This window comes from Colias eurytheme, chromosome 20, assembly GCF_061535395.1.
Source record: "Colias eurytheme isolate Ceu_HAF_F1 chromosome 20, ilColEury1 Martin Lab GWU primary, whole genome shotgun sequence".
NCBI lineage: Eukaryota > Metazoa > Arthropoda > Insecta > Lepidoptera > Pieridae > Colias > Colias eurytheme.
This window is the reverse complement of record NC_142999.1, coordinates 990631-1012617: the sequence shown is the minus strand read 5'-3', so window position 1 is coordinate 1012617 and position 21987 is coordinate 990631. Positions and strand designations below refer to the sequence as shown.

The 21987-nt window shown below is 34.0% G+C and overlaps 1 protein-coding gene across 6 annotated transcripts; it reads left to right on the top strand.

Annotated features, from left to right (window-relative positions):
* The first annotated feature begins 118 nt into the window (after window positions 1-118).
* On the top strand, window positions 119-20020 carry GluClalpha (glycine receptor alpha 1). Of its 6 annotated transcripts, none has more exons than XM_090113464.1 (10): window positions 119-188; window positions 4695-4807; window positions 7434-7504; window positions 13788-13857; window positions 14620-14856; window positions 16459-16593; window positions 16961-17113; window positions 17612-17886; window positions 19300-19448; window positions 19935-20020. In XM_090113464.1, the coding sequence occupies exons 1-10, from the start codon at window positions 121-123 to the stop codon at window positions 19972-19974; spliced, it is 1311 nt and encodes a 436-aa protein (XP_089969590.1). In that variant the 5' UTR covers window positions 119-120; the 3' UTR covers window positions 19975-20020. The 6 variants fall into 6 exon arrangements, with proteins under 6 accessions (XP_089969590.1, XP_089969586.1, XP_089969591.1 ...); XM_090113460.1 differs by having other exon boundaries at window positions 19270-19448; XM_090113465.1 differs by lacking the exon at window positions 7434-7504 and adding an exon at window positions 6913-6980.
* Window positions 20021-21987: the final 1967 nt, after the last annotated feature.

Sequence of the window (21987 nt, the reverse complement as noted above, 5' to 3'; positions counted from 1 at the left end):
ATATACTCAATAAAATGGTGTCCTTGGATACACATTTCTTGATTTTTTATTTTATGTATAATTGTTTGAATTTCTATTGTTCTATCATGTTCCAATACATATCTTTGTTTCAGAGAGAGGATGGACTACTCTCGGCCAATATGCGCCCTCCTTGCTCTTCTCGTTTTCTATTTAACACACCTCGCACAGTAAGTACCTACCACGGACATGTATCAAGATAGACTAAGCGAGTGTATGTACTTCCCGTGTCCAAACTAAGATTATGAAACTTACTTGACGCTGGCCTACACTCAGTCCGCGCTTGCAGTTCGCCAAGGAAAGACGTGAAGCTGAATAAAGTAAAATGCCGAATTACGCCGTTATAAACTGTAGAAACTCCACAGCTGTGAGTGGCCGAGTTAGCAGAGATGTTTCCTTCCACCGGTAAGTAATTTTCTAATCAGAATATGCACTATTTATTTTAAAATCAAATAAAGAATATCTGTGGAAAACGATCGTGACAAACACGGATACCAAATCATACGAAATGATTCGGAATACATTGCGGCTTTTACTTGGCACGGTAAAGATCGAGTCGTATGATAACAAGCAATGTATAGCGTCTTCTCATTTTTCTGTTCTCATTTTTCTGTCCAATTTTGTAGTTAGTGATGTTCATTTGATGCAACAGTTCTCGATTCTAATCGATTTTATAATAGAACAGAAAAATGATAATTTGAAGGAGCAATTTTTCAGAAAAAAAGGCATAGATTTTTTTTGTCAAAACTCCTTATTGCTTAGACTATGTTTGTTTTTTCAGTTTTCCAAGTAACCCGAACATAAAAGAAAAATGGATTGATGCAACGGGACATAAAGATTGATTGATTGACAGTTTCATTACTTTCTTTCGATGGCCTCTCTAGTACCTACGTAGTACACGGTAACTCAATGGGCATATGTAAGAAAAAGCTAAAACACATTAGTTTACTTGTTAGAATATTAAAAGGTTTATAAATTTATTTTATCATTCCTCTGTCTATGGTAATTATCATTTTTCTGTCTTGAATCGATTTAGTAATCGATTACGATTCATTTATTTAATTACCTTTTAGACATAGATCTAGTTTGATCTGATTTCTTTCGATTTACTTCGATGGGATAGGACGATACTAGAATCGCCGCGCGAGTGGCGTCCTAATCGATTTAGCGTAAAATGAAATTACCATCACTAAAAAGCGCTCGTGACGTCATAACGCGTCAAGGTCAGTACAAAAAATATGACACGCTTGGTTTTCATACAGATCGCGGTACTTGCGTAGTCTATCTATGTCTGTGGTACCTACCATAGACATATTATACATTTTTTTTCTTCTTGCCATAAGAAAAAAAAGTTATAAGTACCTACCATAGACAACGGACAAGTGTTCGGAAGGTTACTCTATATAAGTATAGACTAATTTTCTGCTAAAAAAGGAACTAACGAAAGCTTCGTTTTAGATTTACGTTTACGATTTACTGACCTGATTGTTATTGATTAGCATGGTACGAGTACCTTTCAAAATTTATAAGTTAACAGATTCTGCAAAATTAATCGTGTATTTGTGTTGCAAAAACAGTAAAAAGTTTAACCATTTCAAATGCATTAAGCAAAGCGAAATTAATTTACTGGGTGAAAATACATTGGCGTTATTTCTTGCACTTAATAAATTATGAATGCAATCATTTGCGACAATTATGTGACACACTGCCAAAATATGAATATCAATTTATTTATTACGTCAAAAAATATGTTTTCCTAGTCCATATTTCACAGTATAAGTACTAAAAAAACATACTTATTCATTGTAGAGCTATGGGTATGGGTCACCATATTTCATTTAGGACATATTATTTTCCACCAGCATTTAATAGGAGATTGTAAAAATGCCGTCTCTCTTAGACAGAGACATCACTGACGATATAATTTATTAAAATCGATGTACAGTTACTTAGAAAAATAAGAGAAAAATATTTATTAAGACAACAGACATTATTTATTACGGAGATTCCTACACACTTGCATAAATTCGAAATATTTTACCAGCTAATTTATAGACAACAACATTCTTCTCACTTTTATATAAAAAAAATAAATAATCAATTCAATAATATATGACATAGCTGAACTTTTATTTTCAGTAATACCTAATATTTAGTTGTTTATCATTCTTTTGATAAAAATCTTTCATTTTGTTTATCGTCGCGTCGTAGTCGTCAACCATAACTCTATCTTATAGAGAACAATCATATTTGAAAATTTTCAATGCTTACTTTTATATGTTTTTACTACAGTTAATAGGAAGAATCAACTTTTACCTTGCACATTGCTATTTCTCTATCACTAAGTGCTTGAACTACAACCGCATTCCTACATAAAAACATGCGGTTATTTTAAGAACAATTTACGCGACGAGACTAGTATGCGAAAACGTCTTATAAATTATTATCTGTGATAAAAAGACTACATACGTATGTTTGAATTGTCAACATTCCTTAAAAAATTCTAACGTACAAATTTATTCTAATTTTTTAAGCAAAAAATTCTAACAAGAAAAATTTGAAAGCTTTCGCTCATTATGTATGGAATTTCCTTGGAATTTTATTTCCAATACCTTCACTCCATTGTTTGCTTTGCCCTAAATACTAATAAAAAAACAAAATGTTTGAAATGAAGAATCTATGACAATGATAAATTAAAAGATGGGCGCCAACCGCCATGGGATTCGAGACGGTATTAATTTTGGCAGCTGTTAATAATGTTACAATACGACGGATTCTTTGTTGTTTCTACGATTGTTTTGTTTTCTGTAACATTGTTGCCTGTTTAGAACATTATGAGCTTATCAAGGAAGAGTGAATTATGTCCGAAATTTTTAGAATAGATTGGTTATCATTTATCACGAATTCTTTATCTTCATCTGTATTGAAAATATTAATCAGCGTTTCTGTATTATGGCTTATACATATTATTAATAAATGCAATGCACATCCGAAGTGGATATATTTTTTGGGAAAGAACAATTGGAACATACATACTTTGTAAATAAACATCTTACTTAATATGTACTATTATAAAGGCGAAAGTTTGTAAGTATGGATGTTTGTTACTCTTTCACGTAAAAACTACTGAACCGATTACAATGAAATTTAGCACACATATGTTAGTGAACTTAGCAGATCATTTTTAGCAGATCAAAAAAAAATGTGAGTTCTTATCGCGTGCAGTTGAGTTCTACAGTTCCTGATACTTTTTAGAAATAGTTCTGGCGTTTTTACCTTAAAAAACGACATTTGAAAAAATGATCTGCCAACTTCCCGTAGCAGATCATTTTTAGCAGATCAAAAAAAAAATGTGAGTTCTTATCGCGTGCAGTTGAGTTCTACAGTTCCTGATACTTTTTAGAAATAGTTCTGGCGTTTTTACCTTAACAAACGACATTTGAAAAAACCCGACCTGGACCCGGCTTAACGTGATGCTAAGACGTAATGCTACGACGTGATGCTACGACGTGATACTACGACGTGATGCTATGGCGTGATGCTACGCTGTGATGCTACGGCGTGATGCTACGGCGTAATGCTACGGCATGTGTTACGGCGTGATGCTACGGCGTGATGCTACGGTGTGATGCTACGGTGTGATGCTACGGCATGATGCTACGGCATGATGCTACGGCGTGATGCTACGACATGATGCTACGGCATGATGCTACGGCGTGATGCTACGGCATGATGCTACGGCGTGATGCTACGGCGTAATGCTACGGCGTAATGCTACGGCGCGATGCTGCGGCATGATGCTACGGCATGATGCTACGGCATGAAGCTACGGCATGATGCTACGGCATGATACTACGGCGTGATGCTACGGCGTGATGCTACGGCATGATGCTATGGCATGGTGCTACGGCATGATGCTACGGCATGGTGCTACAGCGTGATGAAATATGACATGAATAAATTTTCTAGTGTTTCATTTTACGCGAGTATTTCTAAAAAGTATCAGGAACTGTAGAACTCAACTGCACGCGATAAGAACTCACATTTTTTTTTTTTGATCTGCTAAAAATGATCTGCTACGGGAAGTTGGCAGATTATTTTTTCAAATGTCGTTTTTTAAGGTAAAAACGCCAGAACTATTTCTAAAAAGTATGAGGAACTGTAGAACTCAACTGCACGCGATAAGAACTCACATTTTTTTTTTGATCTGCTAAAAATGATCTGCTAAGTTCACTAACATCACATATAGAGGGTAACTTGGATTAACACATAGGATAGGTTTTATCCCGGAAATTCCACGGGAGCGGGAACTATGCGGGTTTTCCTTTGAAAACGTGGGCGAAGCCGCGGGCGGAAATCTAGTTTAAAATAAAGTATTATAAATATATAATATGGGATTAAACTTAGGAATAACATTCCAATAAATATATTATAATATTTTGCTATTATATGATGTAGGTATTTACATCTGTTTCTCATTCTGTGTGTGTACTTCGTACTAAAATAAGAACATTCGCAAATAAGTCCTATTTACGACTAAAAGCTTATTTCTGCTATAAATACTTGTATCAATTCGCTTCATAATGCAATTATTATGAAAATCAAATATATATGTATAGCAGTATATATAATTTATTAGGTATATAATTTATTATTGTATCTGTTTTTTTCCATAGATGTACGAACGCCAAGATCAACTTCAGAGAAAAAGAGAAACAAATCCTGGATCAGATTTTGGGTCCAGGCAGATACGACGCTCGCATCAGACCCTCCGGTATCAACGGCACTGGTTAGTAAATAATCCAATTTAAGTCTAACACTTGTTAAATAACTATCAAACTTAATATTAACTAACAGAAGTTAATGTAATAATGGAGTAGAATCATTTATTTATTGGATAACTATCGAGTCATTAAGGACATCAGTATAATACAAAAGTGGTCCCAGTAATGCTACCTGAGTGACCCCAGTTGTGATTAACGCAAGATTCAAATCATTAGTTTTCCTTATGAACTTATCCTTTTACACTACAATGTAATATGATTTATCACGCAAACGTAGTGTTAAGAAGAGCATATTTTCCAAAGTATATAATATTTTATGAAGCGTATATTTACAAAAGCTTTTTCGAAGTTCTAATATAATTTTCGTTCATTCATTTAATGGAACTGTTTTTTTATTCATAAAAGAAACTGAATAATAGCGGCGGTGATCGAACAATAACAAAATTGCGTTATTCTTTAGGTTTGATATTGATCTTGTAGTTCAATAACACCGGGCTTTTAAACTTAGCGTAATAAAATCATAGTGTTTTACATGAACCAATTACGTTCATACCAAAGAAGTATTTTTTATTTGCCGTTTGTATATATGCGTTTATTGAAATCTAATGTGTTGTAAGCGATAGTGTCATAGCTGTAGTAAGAAAAAACAAAAGGGAGAATGATATGCTACGTTAAAAGCAACATGCTGAAGATATAATTGTTGTCATTATGGGTTGTTTGTTTTTTGAATTTGTATCTCGACAGATGGACCTGCAGTAGTTAATATAAACCTGTTCGTCAGAAGTATAACAACTATAAGCGACATAAAGATGGTTAGTAACCGAGATGGTGAGGAATGTCCTGGTTCCTCTTTGTAAACTAGTTTTGAATCTCACTTTGTTGTCAATGGATTTTGGTAACTTTTTGAAAACGGCAATAAAGTGAGATAGCAAGTGTTAGTATCATTATATCCCTTACCATGAGAACGTTAAATATACTGGTGATTAGACAATATTGGGTTTAAATACGCTACGAAGGACTAAGAGCGAACGGATAAATTTTACTATGAAATGTTTTAATGGAGGCGTCAAAAAAAGATCACACAGCGAATATCAAAATTTTAGACATTTTTAAATATGATTTTGCTGATATTTTTAACGCAATGGTAAGGGACTGTCAAATCCGTATTTCATTTCAAATCCCTTTGCTTTAAATTGAATTTATTCGACTTCCGAGACATACATTTAAAGTATAAAATATCTATGTCTAGAAAGTCGTTTAATCAAAGTTCATATTACGGCCCGGTGGTTATGACATTTTTTTTAATTTTTTTATGGGTGCGGGCGTGGGTATTTTTAAAGATTAGATTATTATTATTATTAGAGCTTTTAACTTGAATGAAATTGCTGTCCTAGAATTTAAATGGATATCGTTAAATGATAAAAAATAAAATTTAACCAGAACAATTTAAATAGAACAAATAAAAATCAATAGTTTGACACGCTATTTTAAAATTGTGATCTATGATAAGATAAGTCTAGTGTAGTGTAGATTAATGATAACAATTATTTTAATTATATCGTTTTCAGTATGAATTTTTTTTATTAATTTAAGGTCGATAAAAATGCACCCAAAGGTTAAAGAGCTGTGTGGTATATGGTTATTTTATAAGTAAATTAATTAAAGTTTATAAGTAAATTATTTAAAGGTAATTTTATTATTTAAGGACGTTTCTATGCTAGGTTCTCAAATCACGAAGCTATCATTTTTGTTTCAGTTCCGTCATAGTCAAAGTTTATTTTCGCTTTTCGTTTTCTTTTTATTTACCTAAATTAAAACTCTAAAGTCTAAATTATCAAATTCACACTTCGTGTATTATTAAATTCAGAGGCTTAACACAAATTCGTATAAACAAGTAGGGTTTTCGCATTATTTGTATTTTGATTTATTTCACAGTCATTTTTAACAAATGCGGTAATAAATAAGCATAAGGAATTCGTAAGTTTTTCAGGTCTAAAGGTGAGTACTACACGTGCTCCGAGTTCGTCGCGAGATACAAATTAAATCCCTTAGGGTTTAGTTTTATTTTTGTATATATTATTATCAACCGTATATTTTGCTTGGTACTTAGATGGGCCAGCCGTTGTGAGCGTCAATATATTTGTGCGAAGTATATCAAAAATCGATGACGTCACGATGGTAAGTCGACAGGACTAGCTTAAGACACTATGAGATAAATATTTTCCTTAAAACGGTTGCTCGATTCTTCCTAACAAGTCAAATGAATGGGCAATTCGCTCCGAAACTTACGAAGGAGAGATTTACCCGATCGAGTTTTGTTTTTAATTTTATTTTTTTAATTTTCCTCTTTGGTGTTGACGACCAAAATCGTTTTTCGCGCGCGGTTATCGGTCGTTACTATCGACAGTTAGCTGGTTCATAAGAGTCACGGCAGGTGATTTTACTTTATGTATCTTCTAATACATTCCATCTAGACTGGCTCATTTACGGAATGCTACAGACATAGGATGTCATATAGAATCATTACATTAGAGTTTTATCATCTCAGCATTACGAATCGTGGCTGTGGAAAGCCACCGATTCTGGAGTTCAGTTGAAGGTTATTTAAATGATTTTTTTTCTGTCATTAAGGCGATGCGCCAACGTTTGTTCACGTCAACATGTATCTACGATCTATCAGCAAAATAGATGATTACAAGATGGTGAGTGAGGATGCACTGAGGCTCAAGTGCCGATCGGAGTCCTCTGCCACTTTTATCGCAAAGCAAAGATTCCATATTTCCAAATGAGAAGCTTTCCTTTCAATAAAATTGGCTGTAGGTACTCCATTGTCAAGTTGCACTCTGCTACGTTATGCTGTCGTATCAATTGGATGTCTGTTCTTGTTATGTTTGTTTCCTTTATTTTGAGTTAACTTTCCGTTGCATTTTGAATCCTTGTTTTAATTTCTGGATTGAGTTTTACCTTACATGCGGCGCCGCGGTCCCCTTTCGACGACTTCCCATTGTAAATATAACCTTATAACTTTTTATTTTGGAGATTATTTTTTGTTTTACTTTCAATCACAGCGCTGTTAAATATCAGAACCGTAATCGTCGATGTGAGCACGTAGGTAAACTAATGTGAAGTAGATTGACACAAGCGATATACAGGGGGATGCCCGCGGCCCGCACCTCATTATTTATTTACCATTCATGCTTTATTTGTCATGCATTTAACGATTATGATCGTAAAAACTATTTTGGTCGTGTACGTTGACTGTGATTTTTGTCTTGTTCATGTGAATTTGTGTTGTAAAGTTTGGGTTAACCGCCGCGTCCGCACACGCCCTTGGCGCTTCGGTGGCTGACCACCCGACCGCAATATGTGACCCCCGCCATAAGGCTAGATATACTAAACCGTAGCTCTAGTTGTACCGGTCTGCCTGCATGAGCGACAGCTCAAGCATTCCTTCGACGAATGCTGTGGTGAGTTTATGGTAACGCTTGATAGATACCAGGCATGGTGTTTGCTTGGCCTATATCGATATAAAATCGAATTATTGCTTGATGAAGAAATAATTTTTAATTTTTTATGGTCATGTTCAATTTATATCGATATTTGAAAATTAGCTTTTGGATACTGTATTATATGAAGTGTACATATTGAAGTATTTATTAAAATATGTATATATAAGTTATACCAATTGTTTTATATAGCTTTTCAAGAGAGACGACCGTGACGCAATGAAGCAATCTATTTATCAAGGTTTTGAAAATTTTGTGTTTTATTTTACTTTTTTAAAATTAATTAATCCATCGACAAACCAGTCAAAAAATTAAACGTTAAAACGCGCCATCTTTTCATTTACATTTTGGACCGTTCTAATTATAACCTTACCCATCTATATTTAAATTGAGCCAAAAATAAATCCTTTAATCTATCCTAAAATAAATCATACTGTATATATACACTATAACCCACGCTGTATTTGGCCAAACAAATTACATCCCACTTCAATTTGCATATAAAGAGATCACGAGTTCAATTTTCTTGAAATAAAACAATATACGTATAGAAATGTAGTGACCCTGTTTCTAAATCGCGCAAGTGAAATTTCTTTGTTTTCAATTTCACAAACGCAACCAGGAGCCTAACGATTAAACTGTGCTGATAAAATTTCACGTTCAATCTTATAAATATTATTTTTATCATCTAATATAGAAAACATACTATCATACCTCGTGATCGATTTTTTTTCTATTTTTTTTAAATATATAACACACACACACAATCAAAATACATTTTTTTGATGTTTTCTCAACGTACTCTACAATATAGAGTTAGCAAACAACTAGTAAGTATGTATTGTACTAGCTTCGCTCCGCGGTTTCACCCGCGTGGCCCCGCTCCTGTTGGTCTTAGAGCGTATACGCACTATGCGGGTACACTATGCGGGTAGCCGCATTGCGGGTAGCCGTCCGGCTGACCGCAAGCACAATTATGTACGTAATATTCATTTCTATGCGCACTGCGATGCGGCTACCGCAGACCGCACAGTGCGCATAGAAATGAATATTACGTACATAATTGTGCTTGCGGTCAGCCGGACGGCTACCCGCAATGCGGCTACCCGCATAGTGCGTATACGCTCTTAGCGTGACGATATTATATAGCCTATAGCCTTCCTCGATTAATTGCCTATCTAATACCGAAAGAATTTTTCAAATCGGTCCAGTAGTTCTTGAGATTAGCGCGTTCAAACAAACAAACTCTTCAGCTTTATAATATTAGTATAGATTTATAAAAGGAGGAAGAGTGTACTTTTTATATGAAAACTAGTAGAAGTTATTAAAAGTATATTTTAAGACCAACGTGGCATTGCGCATAGTAGTTATGCCATTTTTATGTAACACTAGCTGCTCCGCGCGGTTTCACCCCCGTGGCTCCACCCCTGTTGGTCGTAGCGTGATGATATATAGCCTATAACCTTCCTCGATAAATGGGCTATCTAACACCGAAAGAATTTTTCAAATCGGACCAGTAGTTCCCGAGATTAGCGCGTTCAAACAAACAAACTCTTCAAACTCTTCAGCTTTATAATATTAATATAGATAAAATAGCTCTATTGTGGCTGTCGACTCTATGTACATTCAACATTGTATATACTCACAACTATAATTTTTAATAGTAAATCCAATCGATACATTGGTTTGTAAGTACGTTAAAATCCAATATAAAAAAACACTGGGATTTCGTAGGGATTGTAACTACCAGGGCCCGTAGACAAAGTAACAATTAAAAAACGATAACGAAGTTAGAAAAGGAAAAATGTATGGGATTGACATTAGATAGACCACGTGATCTAACGCGGCGTATGTCAATCCCATACATTTTTGCCTTTTCTAACTTCGTTATCGTTTTTTAATTGTTACTTTGTCTAAGGCCCCAGTTTATCCTAATCTGTGTAGGTGTTAAAAGTTATGATTATTGATTACTAGTGGTCCGCCCAAGCTTCGCCCGTGGTACATGTTTACATTTTCTTTCCATAAGAACTATCTTCGTACTTCAAGGAACATTATAAAAAAAGAATTTAATTTGTTAGTGTTCAAGGATTAATTAAAATAAGATGTCAAGAATAAATGAATTATATGACAGGTTATAATTTTTACTAAAATTAGTTGATGTGATATTAAAATATAAGGCACCCGTACATTATACAAATTGCATCGTAATTTCCTAAGTTTCATAATTCATTTAACCTAAAAATATGTGCGTACCAAAATACCACACCCACTGAAACTCGCAAAACAGAACATTAGCATTAAATTGGTGACATAATTTGACATGTATAATTATGAATCGCACAATGACGAAGGTCCACCTTCATGCATCTAGTATATTGGCACAAAATATACCTACATTTTTGTCTTTGTAATATAAATGCGGCAGAGAAGAGACCCATGGCAGGATTACTTTTTATAATTTATCAAAGGGTCAATTATGTAAATAGTAAATACTAATGATTGATTAGAAGAGTAGAGTCACCCTTAATTTTTTAAGTTTCGATTAAAATATCGTTAGAATAGTAAAAATACCGAGAAAAATTCATATAAAATATCTTTATAGTGAATTGAGAATTCATTGCGTTGGTGATAACAGAAAAGACATTAATAGTGTGTTAATGTATAAGTTTGTTCATAAACACTGCTATTAACGGAAACATATTTTATTGTATCCTATAAAGATGATGAAACTTGCAAAACTGAGAATAGTTTTATGTTTTATTCGTTACTGTTTGTTATCTCCAAACAGCTATGTTTGCCTTTTCGCACTGATTCATAAATAGTTTTGATTTTTGCGTTATATTAAACCAAAACAGACACATTATATTCTTAACAATTTCTGATCAAACATTCACTTAAGCAATAAGCGTATATAATATAATGAATTTAAAGAAGCTCCATTCCGAAAGTTAAGAAATTTTTAAATAATACAAAAAATTCGATCACGAAGCGGGAATCGAAGCCGCGTCTATAGCATATTTTTTCTATGCTTTAAAAATTCTCGTTTATCATTTGAATACTATAAAACTCATCAAATCCTCAATTAATTTATTTATTCTTAAAGACCCATTTTAATTGATCTCAATTCAAATAAAAATATAATGCGTCCCTAATTTTATATCCTTGGTAATTGGGTCACTTAGTAATTGGTTTGAATTTCATTTAATCGTACTTAATTGGGAAAATGCCCAATATACTCAAATATATTTCTGAAAAGATTCCGAAGAAGGCCCACTTAGGATCCTGCCCTAATTCGGCCCTAATACCCATATAATCCCTTATTCATCTCTAATATATATTAGCCCTCATAAGATCCTTATAAAATAAAATTAATATAGAACCAACGACAATTGCGCCAAAATATTCAATTTATTATCCAATAAAAGATATCCAATAAGAGGTAAAGGTCCATAGTTTACATGTGTGTACTGTTTAGCTATCGGTTTAAATGTGTGGGTTTTGGCGATAATGGTTTTCATACTGATTATGACATTATAGCACTTCTAGCGTCTTGTTATTTAGATTTTTATGGTTGGTAACCTATATACACTTTTTACGTAGGTATAATATCATTGTAAATATGGCGCCCCACACATTAAATTTTTATTGACCCGCGCCATATGAGCCGATAGTAGTCGAGATCTGGCAATGATCCAACATAGTAATCATTCATGATATTAGTCTCATCCATCAATGTCAATTGGGGTATCATAATATCAATTAACTTTAGTATTATATTCCTCTGTTTAGGTTTCGTTCGTTCATAAAAGATTATCGATGTTATAAAAGGCCTCTTTTATGTAATATAATCTGTGATATAATAATTGATCAATTACCTAATGAAATAATCGTAAACTATATTATTTTATATTAGTTATTACATTTTATTCTCACTTTAGTCACTATAATGAGATTGATTAAATAGTGTTTATGGCTTACTAAATCGCGTATACTTATGTACTTCAGTGGCAGATAATTTACTACATAGACCATAGTTACATTAATGTTATCTGTTTTGACTGATGCTACGATATAATTTTACCAGAATTATAATTGTTCACAGCCAGTCAGGTAGGATGGATCATAGAATATTTGGTACTAAATATACTTATATATTTCGTTATCGAATCTTTACAATAACTATTATCGTCAATTTAATCTGCTATTTGTTACGATTATCATTATCTAATACACCCTTAGAATTTAGTTTTTTAAATAAATCTATTTTTAATGTATAAGTGTTTGCCGTTGTTTTCGTGATCAAACAATTCTTGAAGGTCCAAAAGCTAATTTTCAACTCTAATAACAATACCTTGGCGTAGCTATAGCATTGCTCCGAATTTTGATTTACCCACTCCTCACTTCCTACAACGAGGGCTGATAATTGTCATATTTTTAATTCGGCACTCTTTGGCATGCGCAGTTCTGGTGTATCTACATTATATTTTAATATCTATCCTCTCCAGCCTTTTCATTGAGGTTTTCTCCTTTTTATATCATAAGTTTAATTAGGGATTTTTTATTGATTATTTTTAACAGAAAGTTTGGTCTGCATAATTAAACCTTGAATTGAAGTCCAAACTTTAAAAGATTTTATAGACCTATAAAATTAGAAGTTTCTTATAATGTAGATGCACTTGTTGCCTAGCACCTGTCGTTACTGAAACGGCTTTAGTGGTATAATATGATACTCTACAAAACCTGTATTATCATTGAAACATAAATATAATCCTGATTAAATCAGAAATATACTATACTTCTATAGCATAGTTAATCGTATGAGTACAGCAGTACTAAAATAAAAATATAAACAAAAACGTGTTTTATTAAAACTTTACGCGATTATCGGTAAAAAATATAAGGAATCGATTGGCTGTTTAAAAGCAAATACACGTTAAACGAAGACCATTAAACCGTTTCGGAATCGACAAACGTGTAGGAACTTAATGTAAGCTTTTTTCGTTAAAACAATTCATTTGACTTGCTGTTTTGGTGTCGAGGGATCGATTATTTGTTATTGAGTAAATTTTAAAATTACCTTCGACATCATAGTATGTTATATGTGTGATGTAAATGTTGATGTATTATGCACTTAAGTACACCGACACAACCATCTTACACTAAATAAATGTGCCTATAGTTAGATACATTTTCATATATAAATAGTCCCCGGGCACAATAATGAATCACATAGACTTCCTAATAATCCCCGAGAGCTTAGTAGACAATCTTGAGAAAAGATTTGAATTATTTGAGATATAATCAACGGTTCTCTTGTCTAAATTCTTTATCTATTACATCAGGTTCTTCCGAATTCAATCTACTCTATAAAGAGTTCGTGCCAATTGGCATTCTAAAGCAGGATAATTATTCATATGTGATTATATCTCAAGATATATAATTTGAGAGAACTTTAGTTAATTAAATTGTGTGTTTACAGGAATATTCCGTTCAATTGACGTTCAGGGAACAGTGGCTGGATGAACGTTTGAAGTTTAACAATTTAGGAGGTAAGTTAAGACCGGATAAATTAAATTTCAAATTAGTTTGTTACAAAATACGTTACATTGGTATGTGTTTATTAATATTATTTTATAGTACGTCAGGAACTCTGAAATTGTTTGCTTTGAATTACATAAAAAAATGTCAAAGATTTTCGTATTCAATAAAATTAAACAACCCTTTCAGACTATTTTAGAGCATTAATCATTTAGAAGTATATTTTAGTTCATTCAATTGTTCAATCTGTTTGAAGTTATTAATAGATATTTTAACACTGATATACTCCCGATAGAAGCTTTGATGTTATAAGATTGAAGCTAATGGTGTTTGATTTATGTATTAATAACAGAAGATATATTGGGCAAAACAATGTGCTAGAATGATTATATGAGTAGTCTCTCTTTGATTTGCTTCATAGGCAGATGCATTTCATATTATATACCCTAATTGATAGGTATTTATACGTATCAAATCATTATTGAAAGGCAAGAAACTGTCGAAATTGTGAGCTCAAATCTTGCTTAGAATCACCTTAATTATCTGTTGTGTAATCCAAATCCCTACGCAACTATAAAAAAAATAAAGAATCATTTTCATACAAACATGGACACACGTAAAAAGAAAACTATTTCAGTCTTTGTAAAATTCTGACAACTGTTATCTTAAGAAAGCGACATTTTTAAATTGCACAGGAACATCATCCTTCTAATTATTTATTTCTCACAGCTTATTAAATACATAGTTACAAAACGAACTATCCCTTCCAACAGGTCGCTTGAAATACCTAACCCTAACAGAAGCGAACCGAGTATGGATGCCGGATCTATTCTTCTCCAACGAGAAGGAAGGTCACTTCCACAACATCATCATGCCGAACGTGTACATCAGGATATTCCCCAACGGCAACGTGTTATACAGCATCCGAATCTCCCTGACTCTGTCCTGTCCTATGAACCTGAAGTTGTACCCGCTGGATAAACAGACCTGTTCCTTGAGGATGGCTAGTTGTGAGTATTTAGATCATTTTGTAACTAGGACTAGCATTTTATCTAATTTCAGGTTACTACTTTTAGAATGGTACCTATCGGGAATATAGCTCGTCTATTATACATACAGTAAGTAGTAGTAGTATAGTCTCAAGACTATGTTCAAGGATATAATTTATGTGGTCAATTTAAAATTTTAAAATATTTTTATTGATATTTTTGCCATAGTTATCCATACTAATATTATAAATGCGAAAGTAACTCTGTCTGTCTGTTACTCAATCATGCCTAAACTTCTGAACCAATTTGCATGAAATTTGGTATGGAGATATTTTCATACCCGAGAATGGACATAGGCTACCTTTTATTGCGAAATATGTACCACTGGCGAAGCAGGGGCGGAGCACTAGTAATAATTATATAAATTGCTATGAACGGAAGTTAAAATTTCATCCAGATACGGGGAGGCGTTTTTGAAACATAACAAACATCCATCCATCCGTATTAAATGTTATTTTTTGCCTCGATGTCCATTGATTTGATAGGTCTACAGTTTGAGCAATATCTAAAAGACACATTTAATAAAAAAGAGCGTGTCTGACGAGCACAAGTGTCAGAAGTGAAACTTCTTCGGCAAGATTCAAAGATACCAAAATAGTCGCGAAACTCCATGACGTGACGGTATTGCCATGACGCAACCTTGAAATTTTACTCTCAACGCGCTTAAAGAAAATTCACTTAAAAAAACGAATTTAGTTTTCACTTTGGTGAGAAAAATGAAAAATTTATCACAATACAATGTCGGTTATAAATTATAATTGACTTGAAAAAAATGGGCAGTTTAAACGTCAATATTTAACATTTGGTTTAAGTAAACAGCCGCTTGCCTTGGGTATTTTCGTAAAAATAAACGTTACTGTTGACGGCTAGACATATTGTTAGCTGCAATTTGAGCACGAAAATGTGGAGAATGCATCGTTATTTTAGTGTAGGTGGCACGAGTAGATATAATATGTAATTAGACGCGTTTAAAAATGTCAAAATTCCTACTAATATTATAAATGCGAAAGTAACTCTGTCTGTCTGTCTGTTACTCAATCACGCCTTAACTACTGAACCAATTTGCATGAAATTTGGTATAGGGATATTTTGATACCCGAGAAAGGACATAGGCTACTTTTTACCCCGGGATTTTATCCCGGAAATCCCACGGGGACGGGAACTATGCGGGTTTTTCTTTGACTGCGCGAGCGAAGCTGCGGGTGGAATGCTAGTAGTGTATAAATTATGTCTAGACAGCAATTTAGTGTGATATAAAAAGTATATTGAAATTTGTAATTGATTCTATGCTATAGTATAAACGAAATTGCATTATAAATGAAAATGAAGCAAACTGCAGTAAATAATTAAGACTTCAATATCATTTGGACAATATTTTTAAAATACAATTAATAAAATAACATAGAATGCACGCTTTAATTCTAATAATAAGATAAATTAATATTAATAATTAATAATAATATTCTTCCAGTACTGTTTAAAATACACCAGAGAAACCTACATTCATTCATTCGTCCATATAACATGAACAATTTTAACAATTAATAAATTTGACTCCAATAGATGGTTGGACGACTGACGATCTCGTGTTCCTGTGGAAGGAAGGTGACCCAGTCCAGGTTGTGAAGAACCTACATCTGCCTCGCTTTACCCTCGAGAAATTTTTAACTGATTACTGTAACAGCAAAACTAATACAGGTAATTTTCTCTTCAAACTGTGTGAAATACTAGATTTAGGATAAGATTTCCTAATTTTACATAGTTATGTTTCCAAATAAGGTATTTTTGTTTTTTAAAAATTGTTTGGGTCCTTTTTTAATAATATCGAACATGAAAAACTGCGTTTTTATTAAAGTTAGAGTAATAATTAACTTTTGAACTTTTAAACGTTTTCGTACCTATATTTTTATACCATGTTATTAGCAGAATAAATTTCATTATATCAGCAGAATAAATTTCAGTAGAAAATTCATATTTTTCAGGCCACCAAATTTTCTTCCAATTAATTTAGTCCAGCGAAATACCACATATTACTTAAATATCATTAACTATATCCTCTCAACAGGTGAATACAGTTGTCTGAAAGTGGACCTCTTGTTCAAGAGAGAGTTCAGTTACTACCTCATCCAGATCTACATCCCCTGCTGCATGCTTGTCATCGTCTCCTGGGTTTCCTTCTGGCTGGACCAAGGTGCCGTGCCTGCTAGAGTTTCACTGGGTATGTATTTCTGTATGTCTGTTTGTATGTATAGTTGTAATCGAAATTTGTTCTATGTGGGAGAATAGTACTGGGATTTTAATTTGCACTCGTACAAAAAATGTCCGACCAGTGTTGTATAAAAATAAATGAATTGGATACCTTTTTCGTGGTAGTTATGTTTAATGTCTATTATATCGCTCAATAGAAATAATACACGCGTAGGTAGAGTCTTGCTTTTCACAAATTTTCAACGTGATTGTGAGTCTAATTTTACGTCAATTATTGTTCCATAAATAGAGTTTTGCTTTTCTCGATTTTAACCGTAATTTGTATCTAGTTCTAAACAACCGCGATTGATTGTTCTATAAAATTTATATGAGAAACCATGCTCTTAACAATTGAGCACATTAACAAAGATAAGACAAGTAACAAGAGACTAACTTAATAAATAACTTTCATTTTTTAAAGAGTGATAGTGGACTCATCATTTGACATATCGTTCTATATATTTTCCAGGAGTAACAACCCTCCTAACCATGGCGACTCAATCCTCCGGTATAAACGCGTCTCTACCACCCGTATCCTACACAAAAGCGATCGACGTCTGGACGGGCGTGTGTCTAACATTCGTGTTCGGTGCGCTGCTCGAGTTCGCGCTCGTGAACTATGCGTCTCGCTCTGACATGCACCGGGAGAATATGAAGAAAACGAGACGGGAGATGGAAGCGGCTGCTAGTATGGACGCCGCGTCTGATTTGTTGGACACGGACAGTAATACTACGTTCGCTATGGTGAGCTCGTAGGCGATTTGGTTGTGGGGTCGCAGGTTAATTTTGGTTGTAGCGTATTCAATTTTTAAGTGGTTACAGTAAAGGTTTTTTTAATGTGTGAATTGTTTTTGTACTTCATATAATATCCAAAGTTTGTTGGCGTTTGAGTTTTTTTCTGTTGTAGTCAAATGGTCGATTTTTGCATGGTTTGATAAATTTTGAGTCAGTATGATCATTAAATATTACTTCGTTAATTTTGCCTATGTCTTGAAGTGTAAACAAAAATAAAACATTTATGAATGTCAGAAGTAATCATGCTAGGTAATCTTTATTGGTATCCACTTAATAATTGAATATGTACTGAAAAGTCATTTTTAACCTGTTCGACCCCACAAGTGTTTAGATGCTTCTTTCTTTATTTGGTATTTAGAAGAAATAGTATGGGAATGTAGACGAGTAGATAGCTTTAACTTGGTAAATAGTAAAGTTCTGGGAACATTTTGGAAATTTCAGTTACTTTATGATACTTTTGGCAGGATTGAGATTGTTGTAGTTAATTTTTGAGTTTGTAATCAATTAGTGTACTAAATGTATTGATGTTCAATACAGTTTATTTTATTGAATGCATCGAATGTTTTGGATAGATTCTAAGGAATGTTGTTTTATGTAATAATAGATCGATGTAATATGAAAAATAGTACACACAAATTCACAGATAGGGAATTTTTCAAAATTACAAATACATTGCATAAACTCTATGATCAAAATCCTAAATATTTGCAAATGTTCTAGAAAGTCATTGTTATTTATAATTCTAACTACGTATAAAGTTACTTTGAACATTTTTGAAATTAAAATCAAATACAAAAACATCCAATTGGCTATTCTTCTCAATACCAAAGGGATCGTCCATTGATCACGTGAAGCTCAAAACTGGGAGGGCCTTTACTGTCATAAAGAATTATAAGAGGTAATCAGATGTTAGAACAAGGTGTCTGTTTTTTAAATGCCCAATGTCTAATTTGAAAAGCGACAAGAACTTAATATATCATCCAACCGGCAAACAGACCGGGTATTGGCTTTCGAAAGTTTAGGAAAGCCTTGCTTGCTGTGGAAATAGAAAAAAGACTGATGTTGCTGTGTAGCCTAAATCCAATAAAATATCACTAAAGAGGGGTTAAAGAAAAAACTGACTCTAACTAGAGGGAATATCAAGAAGGGTTGAAAACAAGCTCGAAGGCTTTTGATTGTATAATACCTAAAAGAGGAAGCGTAGACTGGTAGTTTAGGGGGGGTATAACAAGAGCTATTCTCGCGATCAATGGTCGAGCCCACGGAAAGAGCGTCAGCAAGCGCGCTGGCAGTGGCGTGTGTCCGTCCCGCCTGACGGTCTGCAACTGACAGAAACCGCTGATGCGCGGCGCCTCCGACAAGATGCGGCAGTGCGAGATCCACATGAGCCCCCCCAAGAAGAACTGCTGCAGGATCTGGATGTCCAAGTTCCCGACGCGCTCCAAGCGGATAGATGTCATCTCGCGCATCACCTTCCCGCTCGTGTTCGCGCTCTTCAACTTGGCTTACTGGTGAGTTTGCTTTTATTTCGATACTCCCTATTTCCAATTTAATTTTTGTTTGTTGAATATTAAATTGGGTTAAATTATCAATTTTTTGATGGAAGTACCAGTTTATGTCATTTTGCAAGTCTAGCTGTAGTAATTAAAGTACCCATTCTTCTGATACGATCTGGAAAAAACAATTCAGTTTCACTTAATTGAATAGCAAACCCGAAGTAGACAGTAGATTAATAACAGAATTGATATTTTAATACTTGAGCAAATTATTTCTACACTTCAACATCTTTCATAATCAGACTTTCAATTTGCTATCGCATATGGTAGTAATACAACAATTTTTAGTAAATGAATGGCCCCCGGAATGGCGCGAAAGGATGCGGGTTCGAGTCCCGCCTCGTGATTTATAAACATATCGTAATCACAAAGAGCGCTACGCTACTAGTTATAATATGGTACCACAAGGATGAGCATTAACAACGACCTGTCACTCGACAGGTCGACGTACCTATTCCGCGACGAGGAGGAACAAAAGTGATTCTCGCGGTCGGGTGGGGGCGCGGGGCAGGCGGCGCAGCTGGCGGGCGCGGTGCTGTCGCCGTACGCCGTGTTCGCCGCGGTGTACGCGCTGTGCCTGCGCGCGCCCCCGCCTCGCCGCCGCCCCAAGCCCCCCAACAGGATATAATAATAATAATAACACATCAAACCACAACACATTAAATTCTCTAAAGGGCCTCTGCGTGTTGGACCTGTGTCCCCACGTAAGCCTTCCAAAGGACCGGGTATCTTCATTCTGGTGGTACCCGTGTATTATGGAATGAGATACACATAATAATAAAAACATTTACTGACCATAAAAACACACACAGATACAAAAAACAATAAAAAAGAAAGCAAAAAAAACCAATAGAACTTAAAAACTAATAAAACTTTAAACAAAACAAATAAAATAATATAAAACACCTTATACCTAACTGAACTTAAAAAATATATATAGATGGATTCTGTTGCACTTCATCACATACGAACAGATGTTACACCATGAGTACATGTAATAGATACGAACAGTACCGTTAGCAACGAACAGACAACAATACCCCAGAACATTGCGTTTACAGTAGTACCACAGTTAGTAGCTACCATGAGTTAGCAATGAACAGATAGCAATAGCATAGCCATGAGTTTTAATCTTGCGTTTACAGTATTGCCATGTGTTAACAATGAACAGATAGCAATACTCAAGCCATGAGTTCGAATCTTGTGGGCCATGAGTTAGCAATGCCAACAATACCCTAGCCATGAGTTGGAATCTTGCGTTTACAGTACTGCCATGAGTTAGTCAAAACGTTTACTGCATTCGACTGCGATAGAAAGTCTTCCATAAGTTAGGCTTAGAATACATATAACCTGAGATAGAAGCGACATACTGCTAGTTTGTTCGCATATACCTCTTCTAATAATTAATTTATATGTATTCTAAGGAGTTAGCATTCGAAACGTTTACTGCATTCGATAGCGATGCATTCAAGACTATTTCGCTTGGTTTTTAGAGGCTCAAACTATCGAAATCACTATTTCGAAAAGTTAAAAACCGACCGAAATTAGTTTTCTAAGTTATCGCTAGAGGTGCTGTAATCAATTTCGATACAATATTTTTACGCAGTCACTAGCAAGTAAAACTTTGAACTCATGGTAGTACAGAAACTAACAAGAAAACGTTCAATCACGCATACAGACATATACATATATCAACGAGACAGGGTTATTAACTCAGCCTCGTCGATGCGTTTGTTTGTGTGTGTGAGTTTGAAGGGAGTTTCGCTACTGTTCGTATCTGTTTACTGTGCTAATGTTGTTTTTGTTGCAATTGTATATGGGTTGTTTTGATTGGTTGTTTAGTTTTATTGTTTCGTATAATGTATTCATCCGTAATAAAATGTATTTGATTTTTGTTAATGTTATTATTAGTTAATTCGCAGATAAATACATTTCTTAATTTTGTTTCTAATTTGTTGTAAATTGTATTTTTTCCTTACATCGTTTTTTTTAAATCTGATAACATCGCGTCATTCTGATTTTCATATTCTTATTCTATACGTTATTATATATTTTATGTGCAACGCAATTCCTTTATGATATTTCTGTGAAACAACAATCTTTTTAGCGGACTAGGTAATGGGCTCATCTATCTACCGGTTTACATCCGTTAAAAATATTATATCCTAATGTCTACAAAGGAATTGTGTTATTATGTTAATCATTCATTGTTCTTATTTTTATGTAATGTACCCCTTTTTCTCTTGTCTCTAACTAAACATATACGATGTATAAAAAAAGGACTTATCAATCTATCCTTTTGCATGAGTGATACCTACATCATAAACACTTGTTTAGTAAAAAGGGGAAAAGGGACAGTATATTTAGATATTCTTTGTCAATGCAATGTTAATTTTTTCCATAGCTTTTCACATCATTTCATTATAAATTCATTAGTAACATGCACATTATCAACACATCCATTTGCATCCATACGCACCCAGAGAAACTTAAA